This window comes from Oryza brachyantha, chromosome 1, assembly GCF_000231095.2.
Source record: "Oryza brachyantha chromosome 1, ObraRS2, whole genome shotgun sequence".
Lineage (NCBI taxonomy): Eukaryota > Viridiplantae > Streptophyta > Magnoliopsida > Poales > Poaceae > Oryza > Oryza brachyantha.
Genome location: NC_023163.2, coordinates 28,473,708 through 28,496,705, shown reverse-complemented (window position 1 = coordinate 28,496,705; position 22,998 = coordinate 28,473,708). Strand labels below are relative to the sequence as shown.

General features: G+C 44.3%; 2 protein-coding genes across 2 annotated transcripts; one reads left to right on the top strand and one right to left on the bottom strand.

The window, feature by feature from the left end:
* Positions 1 to 7,820: 7,820 nt before the first annotated feature.
* On the top strand, positions 7,821 to 9,406 carry LOC102709806 (protein TRANSPARENT TESTA 1-like). Its single transcript, XM_006665051.2, has 2 exons — positions 7,821 to 8,551; positions 8,978 to 9,406. The coding sequence occupies exons 1-2, from the start codon at positions 7,859 to 7,861 to the stop codon at positions 9,404 to 9,406; spliced, it is 1,122 nt and encodes a 373-aa protein (XP_006665114.2). The 5' UTR covers positions 7,821 to 7,858.
* An 11,411-nt stretch (positions 9,407 to 20,817) lies between these two features.
* LOC102720393 (sialyltransferase-like protein 1) lies at positions 20,818 to 22,557 on the bottom strand. Its single transcript, XM_006646432.3, has one exon. It carries the CDS (start codon positions 22,434 to 22,436, stop codon positions 21,267 to 21,269), a length of 1,170 nt encoding a protein of 389 aa, XP_006646495.2. The 5' UTR covers positions 22,437 to 22,557; the 3' UTR covers positions 20,818 to 21,266.
* Between the last annotated feature and the right edge of the window lie 441 nt (positions 22,558 to 22,998).

The following is a 22,998-nucleotide window of genomic DNA, read 5'->3' as shown; positions in this document are numbered from 1 at the left end:
CGACCCTGTTGCGGTTCCTTGCAGCGTTGAACGGGGAGACACCTTCCTCGGGCTCTGGGGTCGGAGAGGTTGGCACCATCTGCATCAGGGGTCTTGGTTCATCCGGGGCACCAGGGTAAGACTGAACTCTTGGCGGCCCACGGGTTCGCTTCCTTGCCGTAGTGCGACACCTTGCACCTCCGAGCTCTGGGAGTCCTTTAAGCCTGGCATTCTCCTTCTTCAAGCGGTCGACCTCATCTTGCAGATGAACGATCTGAGTGAGCTTGGCATCGTTCAGAGCCTTGGACGCTTCGTGGAGGTCGTGATGCATCTGGTCGAGGCCCTGCAGCACCGTGCACATCCTACCGAAGGTAGGGTCTTGCTCACTTCGGGCAGACCGAAACCTACTGACCATGGATCCACGACCAGGGTGATACCGGTAAGCCGAATGTCGAAACGTCAGGTCATGCCTGGCCCTGAGCGTTGTCATCAGACTGTAGGCAGCTTCCTGGCAGGCATGCTCATGTGAACCTCCAGCTCCTTCTGCTTCTAAGTTAGGGAGGAAACCGGGGATTCCATGCAGCTCCAATCTTACTCGGCGGGGAAACTCGCCTTCCAAAGGATGAATCGTGGTGTACTCCGGCTCATAGGGGTATCCTGCGGTGAACGAGACTCTTGCCAACTCTGCCACGAATCCAGCCATCCCGTTTCCACGATGGTACAAAGGGTGGTCAGCCATCTAAAGAGCACAAGGATTTGGAATCAATAGATGCAAAATTTTATTTCAAGATAAATAAATCATAAAAGAAAGAAAGTAAATAAAGTTTTACCCGTAAATCGATTTACCCACACTTTTCAATCAAAGGGGTTTTATCTTTTTAAATCACTCACGCTTTTGAAAAACACCAACCCATTTTCAAAACACTCTAACTTTCGCAAACTATGCACAAACATGAAAAGCAGAGTGCTCTTAGGGTTTCCATTGGGCTGATCCTACGGTCAAAGGAGGCTCTGATACCAACTTGTCACGCCCAGAAATTCCTCACACGAATTTCTGAACTTAATTGTGTATTAAACCCCTGTCCAGGACCAGCCAGGGTACACAAAAAGACAATGTTGATTACATAACCACCGTTCTTAGAAACAACTGAAAATTACACTTATTCTAGCGGAAATGCAGCGGAAAGAAAAACAAAGGGTAGACTAGCTCCAGCGGGTACGGCTCCAGTCCACAGGCAACACCTCGACGGCGGAACAGCTCACTCCTGAGAGGCACCTCCATCGGACTCGACTTCTAGCTCTGGGGTGGGAAAGTTAAGCAAGGCTGAGTACAAACCACCGTACTCAACAAGTAACACAGACAAGGGGAGAATAAATGATGCAACGGGATTTACAAGGACAGGCTAGGGGTAGTTGCTATAAAGCAGCAGTTTAAATAAATAACAGAGCTTAAAGAATAAAGGTAATTAAGTACAGTAAAGCATAAATAAAATAAGCAGTTGTAAAGTACCACAACACTGTTCAACGTTACACCACGTTGCAACAGGCCCAACCACTACTCAACGTTACACCACGTTGCAGTAGTCCCAAGTGATAACAAATTTACTCAAGTTATTAGGGTTCACTAATCACAGTGAAGCTGGGAGTTCGCCCGTAACCGTGGGCACGGCTATTCGAATAGTTTATACTCTGATCAGAGGTGTACTACTGTACCCACAAGACACGACTCCACTACACTTGAACGTGCGCCGACATACCACCACGGCATACCGGAAAGGAGACCGTGATAGGACCCGTTACACAACCCTCCCTATTTAATCGCACCACACTTCAGGTTTCACCCCCTCCTTTACACCAAGTCGGGCAGTCCCCTCTTGTGCCTTGATAGATCCGGAAGCAGGAGAAGTTTTCGTTACACCACGATTGCCCGTCCATACTCCATCACGCCTACCCTTGCCTGGGTACGTCAAATAGTTCGAAGTCATGCTCCAAATCCCACCTTACCCATTTCGGCATGTGGTTAGCACTTAATTACTTCCAGGGTTTCCCGTGAACCGGTCCTTAATTACCATGGGTGTGACTCTCAAAACCATGCACCCACAGCCCACCATTATCAATATTTTAGTTGACATTAACCCGAACCGGGTAGTGAATCAATATCTCAGCTATTCAGAACTAAGCATGATTAAATGTGATCCCATGAGCTATTTGTTCTAAGCATGGCTAAGCATTAACCTAGGCCTATCTCTAGTCAAGTTACCCCTGGTCCAGCAATGAATAAAGTTGGATAAACAACGGCATAATAATAAGGTTTACCCGAAATGGCATAAAGTAAGTACTTTAATTAAGACAATGCATATTTGAAATAAATAAGCAAGGAATTTGCAATAATGGGTTCAATATGTTCAAGGATGAGTGTCACTTGCCTTGCTCTGGCCCTTGGGGAACTTCGGCGACGATCTCGAAGTAAACCGGCTCTTCGGCGGGGTCCGAATCTAGGCGACAAAGCACAAAAATAAATAAAACATGCACAAACTCTACTGAAACAGCAAAAGAAACTATTTTTAATGGATTCTTGATAATTTTATGAATTTAATGAAATTTGAATGGACCTAAACGGAGACTAGATGAATTACTTATGAATTTTAGAAGTTTTCTGGGTTTTTTAACTAAACAGAAAAGTCCTAAATCAATTATTGCGCAATTAATGGGGCTGCTGACGTCAGCGAGGAGAGAGGAAGCTGACGGCTGACAGGTGGGGACCACCTGTCGGTGAGAGAGAGGGAGAGGGAGAGACTGACACGCGGGACCCACGGGAGGAGAGAGGAAGGAGGGGCGCGGGGAAGACTGACGGGTGGGGCCCACTCGTCAGCGAGAGAGGAACAGAGCAGAGCGCGGCTCGGGCGGACGGCGGCGACCGGCGGGAGACGCGGCGGCGGCGCACGGCGACGGCGGCGCGACGGCGACGACGCAAAGGCGACGACTGGCGGGCGGCGACGGCACGACGACGACGACGGCCGAGGCGGCGACGCACGGCGGCGGTGGAAGGACAGCGGCGACGGCGACTGGCGAGCGGTGACGGCGCGGCACGCGCGGGCGCAAGCAATGGCGGCCAGACGTCGGCGACGCGGAGGCGACGATGACCACAGCGACCGGCGGGAGCGGCGAGCTTCGGTCTCGTCCGGCGACGGCGCGCGACTCGGCGGCGGTCGGCCGGAAAGGGGGAGAAAGAGGGGAGGAGGGTGCGGGGGCTCACCGGCGGCGGCGAGGGCGCGGGCGGGTCGGCGAGACCGAGGCGGAGGTGGCGACGCGGGCGGGTGCGGGAGATCGGCGGTGGCGGCGGAGATCGATCGGCGGCGGCGAGGCGACCGGGCGCGACGACGACGGCGCGACTTAGGAATGCGCGGCGCGGGGACGCTCACCGGCGACGACGAGGATGGCCACCGGTCGGCGACAGCGGCGCGGAGGTGATGACGCGGCTGGACGGCGGCGAAGGCGTCCGACGGCGAAGTTGCGCGGCGGCGGCGAGAGGCAGCAGCGCGGCGGCGACACGAGCGTCGGCGGAAAGTGAGCGACGGCGCGCGGCGGCTCGGGATTTATAGGGTGGCGGCACCGGCTAGGGCGGGCGGAGGTTGGAGACCGAGTCGGCGACGACGCGGTCTCGGCGGCGGCGGTTGCGGCGGCGGCGGTTGCGGCGACGGCGCGGAGTCCGGCTCGGACGCGGCGCGGCGGGCGAAGCAGTCACTGACAGGTGGGCCCCACCTGTCAGTGGCGCGAGAGAGAGGAGGGAGGCGGCGCGGACTCGCGGCGCGGGCGTCGCGGCGAGCTGGGCCGAAGCCGCGGCCCAGGCGGGGGCGCGCGCTGGCGGGCGGAGGGAGGCCGGCTCGGCTGGGCCGGCTCGGCTGGGCCGGCCCGGGAAGGAAAAGAAAAAGAAAAGGAAAAGGAAAAAGAGAGAGGGAGGAAAATTGGACTTTGGCCCAATTTGAGAAGGAAGGGAAAAAGAAAGGAAAAAGAAGGGAAAAAGGAAAACCTCATTTTTGCCGAGTTTTAAATTAATTTGTTTGGCCAAATTTTATACTTCTGCAATTTAAATTTTAAATCCTGTTAGTCGATTTGCGAGCCTCGATTTAATTGAATTAATTCCTTTTAGAGGGATTTTTCCTGAGTTAATTAAGCCAATTGTTGCTTACGAATTTCTTTTTACGATTTAGGCTTAGGACGAAACTCCGGGTGTGGCATTTATCTTAACTTTACTTATTTTTAAACGAAATGTTAGATGTTTTCAAATTGCACTTATAGATGAACTCTTCACTCAATATATTATTTTCATTTTTAATCCAAATTTTTGTTTTTTATAAAATGTAATTACACGTATGCTCTTTTTTCACTTTTATTTATTTCTTAATTCTAAAATTGTATTACTTATCATATTTTATTTTGGAATTTTAGATATTTTTAAATTGCACGTATGGATGGACTCTTCGCTCAATATTAATTATTTTTATTTTTTAATCCGAATTTTGGATTTTTCTAAACGGTATTTACACATGAATATATATAAATAGCTTGAGCCCTGACAAGTTTTGGACAACTTTCTAGTTTTGATGAAAAACAAACGCACAGACACGAAGGTGGTCATCTTTTGATTGTTTGGATGAAAAATTGAAATGGCACACGTGAAAAAATGAATAAAACTTTTCTAAATTTGTTCTCAGTGATATAAAAGCAAATAATGAAAAACCACATAATCAACTCTAAATTGAAGGTTGTGAAGATTTAAATTTTGACTTATAAGCATAAGCGAAAAGATATGCTGGAACACCCGAGTTTCCTACACGTGTAACATAGAAAAAATAGTTTTGCTAGGTGTTCATCTTCATGCTTTTTTTTTCATAAAACTTTTTTTTTAACTTTCTGCAGATGACCTCTTAACACAAAATTTTTAGTTGGGAAGGAACTCGCAATAGGCCATTTGTCATCCTCCCCTAAAGCGTTTTCTGAACAGCGTATGTCAAATATATTCTTCATGACATTCTAGTGAAAAAAAACATCATATGCCACGATGTTAAAGGTGCCGCCTGCAAAAATCAACCTGAGCCAACCTCCCACATTGGGTGTCTGCTTATAGTTATAAAACATCCTCCCAAAGTACATTAGGGATTGATACTTCAAATGAAAATATAATTTTGTAAATATTTTAAAAAATAGATATAAGAAAAAATCTTGAGACGAAACCTTTTATCTCCTCCATATCTCCTCCAAAAGGGTGTCCCATACCATCGAAGCTAAGGTCACTGCACCATGGTAATAAGCATGGGTTATGTGCATTTACGGTGAGAAACCATGAAAAACCCAACAAAATTTATCAAAATTTCAAGAACTTTTTAAGGTTCTTTGGATTTAACATGGTTACCACTGTATTACCATTACATTACCCATTGACAAGCATGGTACCACGGTTTGCGCCTCTCTCGTGCCCCACTCTTGATGGTAAACAATGGAGGCATGGACTGTACTGGATCTTATCATTTCTATCAACAGGCTATCATAGTTTGATTTCTACACGGCCCCGGCCCCGGCCCCGGCCCCGTTAACCGTCGTGCTTCCGGGAAGAAGAGCACTTATATTCAGCCTAGACATTGAGCGACGAACCGTGGCCCCGCAAGTCGGCGTGGGCCGATTTGTCGCATGGGGACCAGGCCTTAGATTTCCAGGCCCAGTGGAGCCGTTCAGCTCCCCCACAATCCCCCCATGCTGCCGTGCACCACCCTCGTAGTCCATTCCACCACGCGACGCGAGACTCGACCGAGTCCAACACGGCCGAATGCCCGTCTGGGCGCCCTGCTTTTGAATCACCTCGCGCACTACTTTCTACGGTTTGGTCCGGGTTTAATGATGGCGCCACCATTCAAAAGACGATCGATCGGAATCGCGCGTCGTCCACGTATGCCGGTATCAGTATGCGGTATGCCGCCTAGCCTACCTACGCGCGCGCAGCTCGTGCATGCACCCGCCTCGACACCTCCCGCTGCCGCTCTGGAGCTTTGAACGGTGGACGGTTGGGGCGCGCGGCCCGCGGGGTGGTGTACTTGTAACGAACCATGATTTTTTTCGATTATTCCTCGGTGCGGTCTGGTCATGCAAGGCTAAGCTCAACGATCGGTAGTTCAATCTCCTTTTTGACGGAGTCTCTCGCGCGGGCCACGGGCCACCTGATCGATGGCGTCGCGTTCTACTGGAGTAAGGTAAAGTTGCACTCGTCCATGTCGGCTTAACTATTTTTCGGCTTCCGCTGATCTTGCCGATCACGAGGGTGATCATTGAACAGACTAACAGAGAGCAGATGGTGAAATGACATGGATATTTGTTCCCCAACAGGCGGTATTCTTCTTTTTAGACGCTACCGTGCAAATTATTCTTCGATTTTTATGTCCATACTTTCTGAATTGTTAAATGCTATATTTTAAAAAAACAAAATTTATCATATCACCTATCTAAAATATATTTTGTATTTAATTTCATTGTATTATATAGCTATTAGAAAATTAAATAATATTTAATCGTTTATCTTTCATCCATAGAAAACACAACCTCCCTCACTATCACGAAATATGGCAACTCTCGGTTGTTTTGGCCTTTAACCATTGGGGAGAATTTGTTTGGTTTTTTTATGAAAAAATAATATATTTGTAAGCAAAGAATAATTTGTAAATAAAACTTTTATATACACATTCTTAGCTATCTAAACCCAAAACAGGAAAATAAATTTTTGATAAAAAACCCCAAAATTAACTCTAAATTTAAAGTTAAAATTTAAAAATTTAATATATAAATATAAGCTCAAGTGAAAAGATATGGTGCATGTGTGTTTCGGGCAGTGGAAGGTAAGCAGCTACCATTGAGTAATTGAGTTGGCCCCAAGGGACTAAGCTATGTGTTAGAGTCCATGTGTTTTTATCATATATGCACCCCCATTAATCAAGCTTAGTCATCCGTAGGCAAGGTAGACTCAGTTTAAAACATTAAAAAACAAGTGATTGATATTGATCCCTCTGTATTTCGTTACAGCTCCGGCTATTAATCCCAGCATCCGGCAGAGAGGCGTACCTCCTTGTGTATAAACTTTGAACTCTTCTTGCGTGTGTATATTAAAAAACTAACCGGAAAATAAATCCGAAACAAGAAGAAAAAGGAATTGGACATCGGTGACCGTACGTGCACGTGAGAACAAAGAACACGAGCGGTTCCTTTGTTTCCCTTCCCCCCTGTGTACTGCAGTTGTCCAACCGATCTGCCCAGCACAGCACTGGGCAGTCGCGACGCCCCTGCAGCCGCGCCACCGGGCTAGCTAGGTACGCCGCACGCAGCGTAGTATTACGCCACAAATAGCACCAGCAGCCAGCGGTCCTCGGGACCACACGCAGTGACGCAGCGCAGCTAGCAAGCGCGAAACCACATTCACACTGCACGCGGTATCCCATACCATAACCCCAACCCTCGCGCAGGCCGAGCGGCGGCTCGGCTTTGCCTAATTTGGCTCGTGTGTGAAAGCCTCCAAAAAGACCAAAACATCAGCCCGGCCGGGCCTTGCATATTCACGCACGGACATAAAGCTGGCTATACAGTATGCACCCAAGGGCATATATATAAATGGCCCCCAGCTCCCAGCCAGCCATTTCATTTTCTTCAAGACCGTGACACATGCACGCCTTGACATTAGGCTAGATTATACCCCTTCCTCTCTCCCCATCTCTCTCATCTTCTCCACGCCACCAAACCCCAGGATCAAGAAAGCTATATACCATCTCCCCTGCGAGCAATTAATTTAAGTGAGAGCTCTGTGTGTGTAAGTAGAGATCGATCGCTAATCGAGCACTATATGGGGCTGCGGACCTGCGGCGCCATGGAAGGTGAGGTCGTCGCCGCCTCGCCTTTCTTTGAGTGGCTCAAGCCACCGGCGGCGGCGGCGCCGTCCTCATCGTCCCGGTCGTCGTCTTTTTCTTCATCGTCGTCGATGATGTCCAGGGATCGAGAAACTGGGGAAGACGGCGGAGGTGGAGTTCAAGAAGATAGCAGTGGCATGACTTGTTTGCCACTGCTCAGCATGCTCGAGGAGGGGAAGAGGCCTGAGTATCCAGTGAAAGAAGAGATCGTGAGTGGTGCACACGCAGCGGGAGTGCTGGAGCCCGGAGTGGACTTGAATATCGGCTTGCCGGTTACCGGATCTAGTGCTCAGGAGTTCACCATGGAGGAGGCGGAAGAGGATTATGGGGAGAAGGAAGACGACGACGACGACGACGATGTTGGGGAGGAGGAGATGGATGAGTGGAAGCCTATGCATGGCGGGTGCAAGGTGGAGGGGGAGGAAGAGCAGTACGGCGAGGCGGTGGCGTCGGTGGAAGGATCGAGTAGCATCACAGTGGGGGAGTTCGGCGGAGGGGTCGTGGCGGAGAGCGGCGTGGCGATGAGCAACCGGTATTGGATCCCGACGCCCGCGCAGATCCTCATCGGCCCGGTGCAGTTTGTCTGCCATGTCTGTAACAAAACCTTCAACAGATACAACAATATGCAGGTACGTGACGTCCTTGGATATTGTCAGTTCGCTTCCCTTATGATTCTTTACCTATGTCATAAAAGAAAAGCATGATATGATTATTGTTTTGTTCATCTTTGGACAAAGAAGCACCACCAGATAATTCTTAAATTTAGTTTATCCTTTTTATGCATATTTTCAACTGAGTCTATGACCGACACGGACATCACAAACTCACAAACTGCACCTATAGGTGGTGTGACCCTGATGTGCTATAAACCTGAGAATTTACACACAAAAAAACATATATTTTTCGTCTACAAATTCCCATAAAACACTACTACACCGGCCGTCTGTGTATAACCATCCATCAGTCCTTCAAGTTAAAAACACACATCTAAATCACATCGTGGCTACCTCGCTATTCGATCATTGCTGATGTGGGGATGATCATGATCGATGCAGATGCACATGTGGGGGCACGGGCGGGAGTACCGCAAGGGCCCGGAGTCGCTCAAGGGGACGCAGACGCTGGCGATGCTGAAGCTGCCGTGCTACTGCTGCGCGGCGGGGTGCAAGAACAACGTCGCCCACCCGCGGGCGCGGCCGCTCAAGGACTTCCGCACCCTGCAGACGCACTACAAGCGCAAGCACGGCGCCAAGCCCTTCCACTGCCGCCGCTGCGCCAAGCCCTTCGCCGTCAAGGGCGACTGGCGCACGCACGAGAAGAACTGCGGCAAGCGCTGGTTCTGCGCCTGCGGCTCCGACTTCAAGCACAAACGCTCCCTCAACGATCACGTCCGCTCCTTCGGCGCCCACCACCTCCCCGTCGCCGAAGCCGCCGCCGTCGCTGCCCCCGCCGACAAGGACCGCATCATAAGCTTCCAACGGTGAGATTGATTGGTCGAGGATGATGACGATGTCTACCTGCTTCGGTATATATGTTACTAAGTCTATGTATACATGAGCGTTACTGCTCGCGTATAGATCGACTTAGTGACCATGCAATTGCCGAGCAAGTAGCTAGTTAGTTATGTATGCGGCTATTTGTTTGGGCTATATAGATCTTACAATGCTGATATGTGCATGCATCGATCTGTGGAGATTTAGGAGGAAATTTAAGCAAACTCTTAGCACACAATAAGGTGGCTTTCAGTGCCGAAAGCTGTGAAGTAGATGAATTTTCTTCTGCAGTGGGAACTGCAGGCAGTAGTAGTGCTGATTATAGAGGATGTGTCGGCCGCTTTGTATCGGAGAAAATTTCTCAGCTTCACAGGCTAATTAAACTAGTAATTTGGAACCTATTATAATTACGTTTATGAGGCAATTGTTGAGCAATGAGAGGCTGATTAATTCTTAGTTTACACATGTATATACATTGATCGGTCGTTCGGATACTGCTTAGTTCATAGTATCATATATCTTTGAAGTTCTTAATTATTACCTCCATTTCCGGTTATAAAATATTTTAGTTTTTCTTATATTCATACGCATACTAATAAATATAGACATGTATATATATCGGTTAATAGATAAATATAGAGAAAATCAAAACATCTTATATCCTGAAACTGATGAGTACCTTTCTTTCCCAAGGAGTATGATTTTTTTTCTATTTTTTATGCATGCATGCACTATATTTTTTTCATTATATACTTTTTTTGTTGAAATTTACTCCTCCAACTTCAGAATATAAGTATTTTTGGGATATTCAATAAATATTAAGATTTGGTCAAAATATATCATTTTAGTCACTTCAGTGATCGGTCTTTGAATTTTAAATGATTTGGATTCTCTTTTGAAGCTTCTGGTTGGTAGGGAATAATTAATATGATCAGAATTATGCACCCACATCTTGTTTCTGCTTGTACTTACTAGCTAAAATTTAAATTTTTAATCTTAAATATACAATTGATTTTAGGGTTTTTTTACCAAAATTTATTTTCTAGCTCTGGCTTTTATATCGCAAAGAATACGTCTATAAAAGTTTTATTCAAAAAATATTTTTTATTTGTAAATATGTCGTTTGACCAAACAATCACCTCTGAAATTAGAGCACTACTGCTTATATTATGCTATAAAATTTAAATCTTAGAAATGATTATATTCTGGAACCGAGAGAGTACCTTGTTTCAAAATTCAATAGAAGATCAAGTAGAATGATGATGAAGTTTTGATAAGGTGGCTTTTACATGATTTGACATCTTGGTTATGTGTTGTTTCTTTACAAGGAAAAATGAGTAAAAATACAAAATATTCTAACCTCGAATATAAGTAAATTCAAAAAAATTTCTAACATAGACAAAATAAAGTAAATTTATTTGAATAGCTAAAATAAATTAATGGAACTACAAACTGCAACAAACCGATGCTAAAATTACAAAATACATATATTGAATGCACTTTCCGGTAAGCATTAATTACACATTTGTATAGTTGTAAAACAGGAAAATTTTATGTGAGTGAAAGTTAGCAGAACCTTTAAATTGCAAGTGTGGAACAAAATGCCCCAATATGAACTTATAATTTAGGCATTTCAACAAAATTCTGTTTTTAATAGGGGAACAGTATATAACTATGGTCATACATTCATCTATAGGCAAGGCGCCACGCAGCATATAGTGGTTGAAACTATACATACCAAATTACCAGTAGTAATTAGCAACTTTAAGGAAATTCCACATTAATCGTATAAATACTGAATAAATTGATTTTCTATCAATCTAAGTGCGAGAAAACTAGGTGCAACTAGATAATTATTATTTTGATTTTCCATATTTAAATCATGAAATCGAAGTACTGTCATGAAGTACTGAACAAATTGTTTTTCTATCAATTTAAGTGCTATAATGGAAAGCTCCAAGACAAGAATATATATAGCTTTATATTACCTCCGTTCCATGTTGTTATAAGCTATTTTATTTTCTATAGATTTATATGAATACTAATAAATTTAAACACATATATAATAAATTTAAACACACACATATATAAAACATATGCATTGATCCATAGATAAATTTAGATAGACCAAAAATATTTTATAATACGATGAAGGTGGTACATATTAATTCCTAAATTGTTTAATAAAAAACTATCAATACTCCATGAGGAGCTCCAACTTGTATTCAGCAATTCCGATCGAGTTTCCGACCATGGATATTATTAAATTATGAAAATATAAATAAGCTGAGACGGTATTAGCGGGGATACTACATTAAATTTTGTAAGTATTTTTAATTTACAACTATTAATGGAAACTGAAACAAAGTCTTTATTATTGTTGTTACACCGTTTTGGAATGCCACATTACTACGGACCAGTGGCAAACAAACTACTAGGCTGAAAATTGTGTCAGCTAGCCACACCATGCATGAGGAAAAAAAAAACCCTGGTGGGCTTGTAAGGTCAATTAGGTTGTCGTTGTTGCATATTGTTGGTGTAAAAACTTGAACGCAACAGTTGTACCCTCTCTTATCAATTGTACTTCATGTGCCACCTGCAGCAATTGGCTTAAATAGCATGACAACCTCTCACCAGGGTTCGCGTGGTGGCTAGCTCTGCTTAACCTACAAACTCCTGCTAATTGCCACAGGCAATATATGTAGGCTTGCAGTTAATAAGGTAGATTTGACACCTAATTTTCTACTCTAGTATGGTTCGATACTTCGATCCTCTGAGTCATGCTAGCTATATGATAGAATGCGACGTGGAGGACCCAGTGCAAATTCTGGCTTGTTATGTGGTGCAAATTATGGCGTTAGCTAGCGCTATAGCTAGCTAGCTAACGTAGCAAAAATTTCAACATTCTTCGCGGAGGCATATGTGTGGCGAAGTCAAACTGAGAAAGCGACGGATGCACGCGCAGCTAGCTAGCTAAAGTTAGCCAAATAGCCATCGCGTCATCAGACACCGCCAAAATCAAAGGTTAATCTGGACACAAGTGCGGCGGTGCACCTAGATTAAGCGTAAACGCGCGCGCGCGCACCAGCCGGGACTAATTATTATGGCACGGATTGGCGCCTTTACCGGAGCTAGATCGAGTCAGGTGCTTTCCCTCGTCCACATTTCTAAAAGGCTTCTGCGTGGGGGGTAATTAACGACGACGTAACGAGCGAGCCTTTTTCGATCGACCAAGTCCAACTTTGTGGCTCCCTGGACCGCAACCAGGTCACACACACATATGCATGCAGCGATGTGGAGCAGCTTGTATCGTCTGCAGCCTTCACTTGGCATCGTACGTCTTGGTGTGAGTGCGATGGTAAGCAGAGAAAACGAATTTTGGCGACTGTAATTAAATGGTGGGCCGGTGTAGTATATACTGTATGTTAGTGCGCTAGCTTGACCACGTGAAAACAATGTGATCAGGTAAAACAAGCTTAATTAGTCTATGTACATGAATATTTAGCAGATGGGGTCATGTATGCGCCCGTGAAGTAGATTACCAAAATGGACAAATCAAAGGATGTATAACACCATGCACAATATATATGTTCAGACAGTTCTTCAGTATGTATCGCGAACGATACATAAGGTGTAGTACGCTACATGGCGCGGCGGCTTGGCATGGGTCTGAACACCGGCCACGATGGGTCGGGGAATGTCAAAAATGAGGCGCGCGTCCCCGCGTCCGCGAACGCGCGCGGGTTGGCAAAGTATCGTGAACTCGCGAGGTGACCCCGGTGGCCCGGTGCAACGCATATGCCTCTCGTTAATTCACCTCTGCCTCGCGCGCGCGCATATATACCGTACGTGCTACGTGGGGAGAATATAGCTAAGAACCCGCTGCGCGCACCACCGAGTAGTAGTACTACACTGATCGAGATCGATTAAACCCGCCACGCGCGACTCCGCCACGAGCGCTTGTCGGTTAAAATCGACCGACCATGCCTTCCCGTTTCGGCCGGGCCGGCCGACCGCGCGCCGGCCAATCGGACCAGGCAGAAAACCATGCGTCGTGCGTGGCATCAGCAGGCGATCGATCGATGGATCTGCACGGCGCGAGATGATGCGAGTACGGTATAAGCGCGTGCGTCGTGACCGCGCGCGCGACGACTGATGGGAACGTATCGTAGTGCATGCGCGGCTGGGGCTAGCTATCTCTCTGACGTGCGTGTCGTTTGTTTGTGGTTTCCCGCAAGCAATACGTACGTGTATATGTATATTTTCGTTTATGTTTATAGTTTATTTTTTTATTCTATATTATAATATTTTTTTTAGTATTATTTGTGCTAATGAATCGAAACATATATATTGATGTCCAGATGAATCTATACAAACCAGATAGTATTAGCTAAAATTTAAAATTTAAAAATAAAATTATTTTTTGGCTTTTTTATAGTTTATATTTTCGTCTTTGTTTTAAAGTATATATGAAAATTTTGTTATGAAATATTTTTTATTTTTAATAAAGTATCTCGATTATATTTATTGAAAGCAAAATGATAATGATTATAGTGCTCGGTCGAGCGAATTGATTGATTAAGGTCCCACACACGACTACACGAGAGAGCTGATTTGGATGCTAATCATGCGTAGCAAGGACGACGTCTATCTCTCGACAGCGCAGCAGGGCAGCAGCAGCAGTTATATCTGGATGCCTGTTCACATTGGATAAACACGGTTACCATACGTTGCATGCACACGTGCTGCATCTGATCAATTTCATGTTCGCAGTTAACGTAGGAAACGAATGACTGATTACTGATCGTCAATGCAGCACCGGGACCATGCACGCGGCATACTGGCATGCGAATATGTGATCAGATTTCGTGCGTAAATATTTCATCTCGTTCATGGTCGCGGAGTCACACAGGGGAAAAGATTATAGAGGGATATAAGCACGGCTTTAACTAAAGGCAATTGAGACAACGGCCAAGCCGTACACAGTATGTATACTAGTATTAGCTATTCCAATTTCCAAAGTCCAAACTGAGGGACGTTTTGCTTCACATGTTGTCACTTACCAGAAGGAGCGGCGGAGCTAGCAAAGTTTTAGAGCCGAAATAAATTTATTTAATTAGCTATGAAAATTTTAGCATAAAAGAAAATCCAATGCACGGTTGTTGATGAGCCCAGCCCACCGCTAGTGATCGCCGGATCGATGGTGGCTCTTCCGACTCGCTCCATAACCATAAAACCACAAATCCTTTCTTTTAGTACTTGTTACTACTGTAGTACAATATTCCTCTTCTTGCACTGATCAGTCAAAGTCTCCGTTAAAAATGACAGCACATAGCTGTCCGAATGCTATGTACTACACTTGTGTAGGCTACCAAAGCTTTGGTCATCCATATCCTTCATTTAGATGATTATTTAAAATAGTTTTATCCTTCGTATTTCTTTGTACTTCAGCAGATCATCTATATATGATATCCTCCATATTTTTTTGGAGGATGGAGAGAGAACATTTAAATATAGAATTTCTCTCTCCTAATATGAATGACATCTATAAATAGAAATATGATAGATGTTCTGTTGAAGCTCATTTTTTATATCTCATCTTTTAGGTGGTGTTTAGATTGAGAAAATTTTTAGAAGAAGTGTCACGTCAAATGTTTGACCGGATGTCGGAAGGGGTTTTCGGATACGAATGAAAAAACGAATTTCACGGCTAGCCTAGGAACCGCGACCGCGAGACGAATCTTTTGAGCCTAATTAATCCATCATTAGTACATTTTGGTTATTATAGCACTTATGGCTAATTATGTGTTAATTAGGCTCAAAAGATTCGTCTCAAGATTTCTTCCATAACTGTGCAATTAGTTTTTTGATTCATCTATGTTTAATGCTTTATTTAGGTGTCCAAAAATTTGATGTGATGTTTTTGAAAAAAATTTTGGGAACTAAGGAAGCCCGACGACAATGGACTTTGAGGTGGTGTTTAGTTGCCAAAATTTTTTTAGTAAAAACATCACATCAAACGTTTGACCGGATGTCGGAAGGGGTTTTCGAACATGAATGAAAAAACGAATTTCACGGCTAGACTAGAAGCCGCGAGACGAATCTTTTGAACCTAATTAATCCATCATTAACATATGTTGGTTACTGTAGCACTTATGGTCAATCATGGACTAATTAGGCTCAAAAGATTCATCTTAAGATTTCTTCCATAACTGTGCAAATAGTTTTTTTTTGTTTATTTAAAAACAATGCTTTATTTCGGTGTCCAAAAATTCGATGTGATATTTTTAAAAAAATTTGGGAAGTAAATTGCATCAGAAATTGGTCACGCTGGCGCAGCACGCACAAACTCGTTCGATAGCTGCACTTACGTCTCACCCTGTCAGACACGCATTTATATGGCTCTCATTACATTCAAACAGTCAAACTCTACCTTTGGACAAGTTTGAGTCTTCAGCATGGACCATACTTAAAAGTGAATCAACGAAGAAAACCGTATGCATTGAACAGGAAAAATACAACTAGATAACAGCAGGTCAATGGTGGTAACTCCGTAATAAGAACATGTATGTCAGTGCGCGGGAGTTCAACTTGGTTGAACCCTGTATTTCTCTGTCGAGAATTTTTGGCTGCCGTGTGCCGTCTTCTTCAGAGTCTTACATCTCTATCTTTTCATTTTTACTTATACATTAAATTTAAAATTAATTTTAGAGATTTTTATTGAAGTTTATTTTCTAAATTAAGCTTTTAGATAACTATATAGGGACATCTATATATATAAATTTTATTTATAAATTATTTTTTGTTTATAAATATATCGTTTGTCATTTTCTCTGTCACCCTGGTTGATAATATCACAATCAGTTATTTAGCTCCCAAGTCAAATTAACCACCTACCACAAAATAACCACTGGTAGTACACTGGTACAGCACCTCAACTGGTTGACACTTGTCCCGTCTCTTTCATTCTCTGTTAACCACTAATAAAGCTGGAGTCCATGGCAGCATGCTCAGTTGCTCACATCTGGTTCTACGCATGGTTTATGCTGCTATCAGTTATCGTTTACCTTAGAGTTACCTTGATACTCCGTATGTCGCTAACAACGGTTACCACTAACTGATCAGTTATCGGTAAATTTCAAAGAAATTTGATCAAAATCCATTAAATTATGGCCCAGCTTTTGTTATCGGTGTCGGTGTCCGTCGGCTTCTAGGTTGTGTTCTAGACTTGTAGCTCACGCTGATGCCATGGAGTCAAGGACTTGCGGTAATGGACTTCTGGTTTAGGACCTTTACTGGGCCGTGTAATCCATCGCTTCATCAGGGCCTGATCCTTGAATCGCTTCATCGGACTCATCTTAGGAACTTAAGCCCATATTAATGTCCCGTACAGAAGTAGGCTCTGCTGATGATGATTGATGTCTTCCGAGTTCAGACTTGAACCCATCATAAACTGGCAATCTGTGCTTGACATGTGCACTGCCGTGCTACGGCAGCGCTAGCAGCAAGCCAAGTACTAGCCAACAAGAAGAGTGCACCACAAAACCGGCAAGGACTGGTGGAACTGTGGAGGGCTGCGAGAGCATCAGTGAGCTCCAAAGCATGACTAGGCTGTCAAATCACTTTTTTAGGATACGAGCACCACCGTTAGTGGCAGAAGGTGCAAAAGTTCCTTGTCAGGCAAGCGATAAGCAGCTTTTAGGTACTGATTGAGTATTCTTTTAAAGCTAACTGTAGTAGCACGGGCGCATCCTTTAGAGAGAGCACTGGATATACCTTCAGACCATCCAGTAGCTCATCTAAATTTAATCATCAATATTTTTATTTGGATGATCATCTAAAATAGTTTTATTTTTTATATTTTTTTACTCTAGCAGATCATCCATATATATGACATATGACATTCTTTATATCTCTTCGTAGGATAGAGAGAAAATATGCAAATATAGAGTTTCTCTCTTCTAATATTGATGACAACAAAAAATAGATAATGAGATAGATGTTATGTTAGAACTTAAGTTTTACGCTTCATCATTTATTTTCAGGATGGAAGATGCGATGAATATATTGATAGGATGCTCTAAGATGACCTCGAGCCTATCGTGGAGTAATTTATAATCTGCTGTAGTTTAGCTAAACAAATTAAGTTTCACTATTAAATAAATTTAATTTATTTAGTTAAACTAATTAAATATAAATTACCTATGACCCAATCCACGCCTATCCCGGTACTATCCATAAAAGTGTCATGTAAAATTGAGTGATTAGATAGAGATAAGTAAGAAGATAGAGAATGTGTCCCTTCTCGTATGATAGATAACTCCTATGTTAACTCTAGAAAACTGCAAAGAAAGAAAACAAATGTAATGATATTGGAGTCTGTATACATGTTTTTATACTGATGTGGAAATGATACAGATAAAACTAGAGATAGAGTATCCACCTTTATTATTTATACCGTAAAACTACATCATTCATGTACTCAGATCACAGTATAATACTCATGTCGGCTCTGCTTGTAACTCAAATACTCACGCTATTTTTTATTTTTTAAAAAAAATTGATTTTAAAAATGTACACTTCAATAAGTTATTTTAAATCTATACTTTTTTCACGCTAGTAAAAAGTGACCAAATAATGTTTCCACACCATAAGTAGTAGACATGGTAAAACTCTTGTCCATTAGTGAGATTGGCGTGACCAACAGTTTTATACTCCCTCCATCTAAGTTTGATCGTCATATTAGGAGTTGGCACCAAGACTAATAAAAATAAACTGTGGTAATCTACTTGCTCTACCATGCGACAGCCTAGACGTTCTCGTCAGCCCATGCATGCATGCTGGTCAAGCGCACACGAAACGGACGCTTCGCATCCAACATGACCTCGGCAATCGCCCAGGTCATAAACGCTTGATCGTCCATATAGGTCCGTCACTGCATCGTTGATGTCCTAATCATGCTCTCCATACAAGTAAGGAACCATGATAGGGAGCATCAAAGTTGAGACATGATGAGCTGCCTTGTCAAAATTGAAGGTACTCACCTTGGTGGCATGGAGATGCAAAAGGGCATGTGCACATCCACGTACACAACTTTCTCACACACGGCTACAGCAACGTCGAGCTCACTCTCGACTACAGCAGATGCGACTCCATGGAGCTCCTTCTGAACCACAGCCGTCGCTTGGACGTCCACAGTGACTTGGGAATCAGGAACTTCTAGGTCGCCAGCGAATGAATCCATCCCAACAAGAATGTCATCGGAACCGTATACGACCTCTTCGTTTCCATGGCACTCTCTCTCTCCAACAAAGCATCTGATTGATCGCTTCCCTCCACCGCCATGTTGTCTTCTACATGCAGAAGCAGCTTCATGTGGAGCTGATGTGTGCAGCGATGGAGATGAGTGCGATGATGCGGCAGAGCAGAAACAATTTACAGTTCAATAAAAATCCAATCTACATACCCACGATACGAAAGGGCGAGTAGTCTTGGAGTAAATACTGCATGCGACCGCGCCAAGCCCACCCCAGACGTCTGTTGTAAATACGACGATAATTCATGGAAAGCTATCTTTTTATAATATAACGATCAAACTTAGATGGAGGGTGTAAGTGATAAAAAACATAAATGGTTTAATTCAAAACTAAAAAATTGAAAGGGTCAAATAACAAAAGAAAAGAATTCCATGATCATCGTCACCATGGAGGTAGTTGGTGTTGATGCATACTAAACCTGCAATAGCATTAATAAAAAATATACAGACTTGGAGGTGGCAACAACTCATTAGGCCATGCTCAATGCGATGGCATGGATAGTGACCACATCTCACAAGGCTAAGGAAACCATGGTCTCAGCGAGGCTATGCGGAGATCTATGAAGCTCTGGTGGCTCAAGCGTGCCACATGTGAGGTCCATTGCTCCACGGTTTAGCTCTTAGTGCTAGGCACGGTATGGACTCATGGTGACCCTTACCATAGTCGGATTTCCCATCTTACCCCTCCTTCACATCAAACGCACCATAAGAACTCATAACAAGAACAACACCTGACATCCTGGAAGAAGGCACGATGTGATGACCATAGTCTATATCGACGACGACTAGGTCGCCGTTTGGATCCAGGAACTTTTTTAAGTCCCTTGTTATATCGGATGTTTGAACGTTAATTAGAAGTATTAAATATAGACTGATAACAAAATTAATTACATAAATAAATACTATTTCATTAGACAAATTTTTTAAGCCTAATTAAGTTATGATTAGCAAATATTTACTGTAGCATCATATTCGCTAATCATGAACTAATTAGGCTCAATAGATTCGTCTCGCAAAATAATCCAGAGTATGAAGTGGGCTTTATTAATAATCTATATTTAAAACTTTTAATTAGTGTCTAAACATTCGATATAACGGAACTTAAAAAAATCCAAACATGGTCTATAATGACTTGTGACCGTTGCCGTCCTCAGCCGTGACCTCTTCACGATTCACGTCCTTCGCCGCTAGCACTGACGGATCTGCCCTCGACTCCTTCCTGTTGTGTGTATGCCCTTAGTGGCAGACGCAGAACAGCAATGCAATATAATTGGTTGTGTTTTTTAACCTAGATTTTTCTCAGATTTTTTCTTGCCTATTACGTGCATATTTCTTAAACTACTAAACTGTATATTTTTTATAAAAAAGTTTATATACAGAAATTTATCGTCTTACCTTTTTAAAATAAAATTTTAATTTTATTGTAACTAGTTTTATTGTTTACACCATTAAATAGTTATCAAAAAATCAAATAATTTTTCATCCAAGAGCCGAAAAGATTACAGCAATGGTGTTTCTCCGTGAAATATTAAAGCAACCTTTTCTTACGTCCTACCATTAGCAGAAGTAAACATTAAACTCACTATGTAGTGCATTCACAGTGAAGAATTTATAAATATGAAACGAACATACTACAGACGTAAAGTACAGAAAAGGAGTGGTTCCTACTCAGTCTCACTTTCAATCTTTTGGCTTTTGCTTATACTTATAAGTTAAAATTTAAATTTTTAACCGTAAATTTAGAGTTAACTTTGAGGTTTTGTCATTGTAGTTTATTTTTTTTCAGCTTTGATTTTTAGATCAGCATAAACATGTATATAAAAATTATATTAGCAAATTATTTTATATTTGCAAATATGTCATTTGCCTTTTTATTTAAAAAACCCAAAAGATGACCCCTTTGTCCTATAGTAAATTTATCTTGCTAGTTTAAATTTGAACTAGAAAGATAAACTTATCTTGGCAGGGAGGGAGTACTTCCGTATTGAAACAAACGTAGTTAAAACCCTTCCAGATTTCGGTAGCAAAGGAATTAGAGAGGTAGAGAAGGACTTGAATAAGTTATTTTCCTAGGTGAAATGAGCACTCCAATTGGAGTTTGGAAGGAGCAAAAGTGATGTCACGAGCACAAATGATACAATGCAAAGCTGAGGTTTGTATTTGCCATTTGGGATACATGCTGTCGTCCTGAGCATAGTTGTAGCAAGGCTGTATATAAGATGTACAATTGATTCTTCATAAATTAAGAAGAAAGATCAGTCTAAATTACAGTTACAATCCCAACAAACTACCGTGATGAATGAGCCAAAAGCTGAAGAAATCATCCACGTATGCCAATGGAGGGATCCTAATTCGTAGTACACCACCAATCCCACCGTCATATCAAAACTCACTATTTCAATTCGCCTATCAATCTAATCACATTAAAGAAATCCACCGTATGGACTGTATGGAGCGCATTTTACAGTGAGCCACTCAGCACAACCCCCACTGAAAAGAAGTGGCATAACGTCGAGCACATTGCGAGCACGCGCTCTAATGGTAGAACACGACGGGCGGGACGACGATGCCGGCGTCCTTGAGGAAGGGGACTACCTGAGGCTTCTCGGCGAGGTCGCGGTAGAAGGCGTACTCCGCCTCGTAGTCGTGGAGGTCCAGCTCCGCCTTCTGGTTGCTGTGGTAATGGTGCTTCGCGTCGGCCGCCTTCCCGAACCCGAACACGCTCACCCTGTCGCACACTCCCACGGCGACCATGATGGCCTGCATCCCGGACGAGTAATGGAACATGGCGGCATCGCGGGTGCAGCTCCACTGCTCGGCCGCGCGCCCCGTCTCGCGGACGAAGCGGCGGAGCGAATAGTACTTGACGATGCGGGCACAGAGGACGTCCAGGCGGGGATCGGTAACCGAGATGGAAGCGGCGTGGAGGGAGCGGGAGGAGGCGTTGCAGGAGGCGACGTCGAGGAAGTGCGCGGCCTGGCAGATGTAGAGCAGGATGGGGACGCCGTCGCCGTAGGGGTGGCAGAAGCAGTTGGGACGGCGCGCGCAGAGGTGGAGGACGTTGCTGTTGATGAAGGAGAGGTTGGTCTTGGCGCCGACATTCGCGGCGAAGCCGGAGATGCGGGCGTTGTTGAGGCGGAAAACGGCGGCGTGGGAGTCGATGAGGGCACCGTGGCTGGCGCGGAGGAGGATGCCACTGTTGCCGACGACGGCGCAGGAGGGGATACGGCCGGGGAGGGAGAGGAGGGAAGGGAGATTGCGGAGGACGCCGGGGTCGTGGCGGCGGAGGCGGTGCCAGGAGCGGAGCGCGCGGCGGAGGGATGGGTCGAGGAGGAGCTCCTGGCGCGGGAGCGGGTGGAGGAGGGGGTCGTGGTCGTGATCCGGGTGGTGGCCGCGCCGGTAGACGGGGAACTGGTGGTGGCGGAGGTGAAGCCTGTCGCCTCGTAGCCGCCACGCGCGCGCGCGCGAGGAGGAGGCCGGGAGCCGGCCCTCGAGGAGATCGTCCACGTCGCGCCGCAGCGGCGCCTCCGACGGATCGGCCGCGGCGAGGCGAAGGAGCGTGGCGTTGAGGCGCGCGGGATCAAGCGGCGGCGCGAGCACGGGGGCCGGGGCCGCCGCCCTGCGCAACACGGAAGGAAACGAAGCCGCACCGCAGAGCACGACGAAGAGCAGCAGCGCGAACGGGCGCCGCAGCGGCCGCTTCATCGCCGCCGCCGCGGGCTAAGTGGTGGGTCGTCGGAGCCGCCGCATCGGGGGCGGCGCATCAGGGAGAGAGACAGGGGGGGAACTCAGGGAGGGTTGTGTTCCGTGCGAGCCGAGCTCCGAGTGAGAGATGGCCGCTGGACGCGCGGTGTGGGACGGCGAGTTTTTTTATTGGGCGCGATGCGTTCCAATTCGCGAGGTGGTTCCAGTGGTCTAAAATCTTTTTCTAAAAACTTTACATTAAATTTTTAGACAATTAATATAAACACTAAAATTAATTATAAAATTAATTATAGTTAGAAAAAAATCATGAGACGAATCTTTTAAGCCTAATTAGTACATAATTAGTTTTAGTACATAATTAGTTATAGATGATACAATAATCAATATATACTAATGATAGATTAATTAGACTTAAAAGATCTGTCTTATGGTTTTCCGATAAAATCTAAATTTTATTTTATAATCAAACTATATTTAATATTTTTAGTGTGTAACCGTAGACGCGTCATTTAATATTATCTCTCTTCTATGAATTTCTAAGAACTGCCTTATAAATAGGGAG

What these genes read in the sequence shown, in the direction of transcription:
- LOC102709806 (XM_006665051.2), top strand. Translation starts at nt 7,859, where the DNA reads ATGGGGCTGCGGACCTGCGGCGCCATGGAAGGTGAGGTCGTCGCCGCC. An exon ending in ACAGATACAACAATATGCAG is followed by an intron (nt 8,552 to 8,977) that starts GTACGTGACGTC and finishes TGATCGATGCAG; the next exon opens with ATGCACATGTGGGGGCACGG.
- LOC102720393 (XM_006646432.3), bottom strand. Translation starts at nt 22,436, where the DNA reads ATGAAGCGGCCGCTGCGGCGCCCGTTCGCGCTGCTGCTCTTCGTCGTG.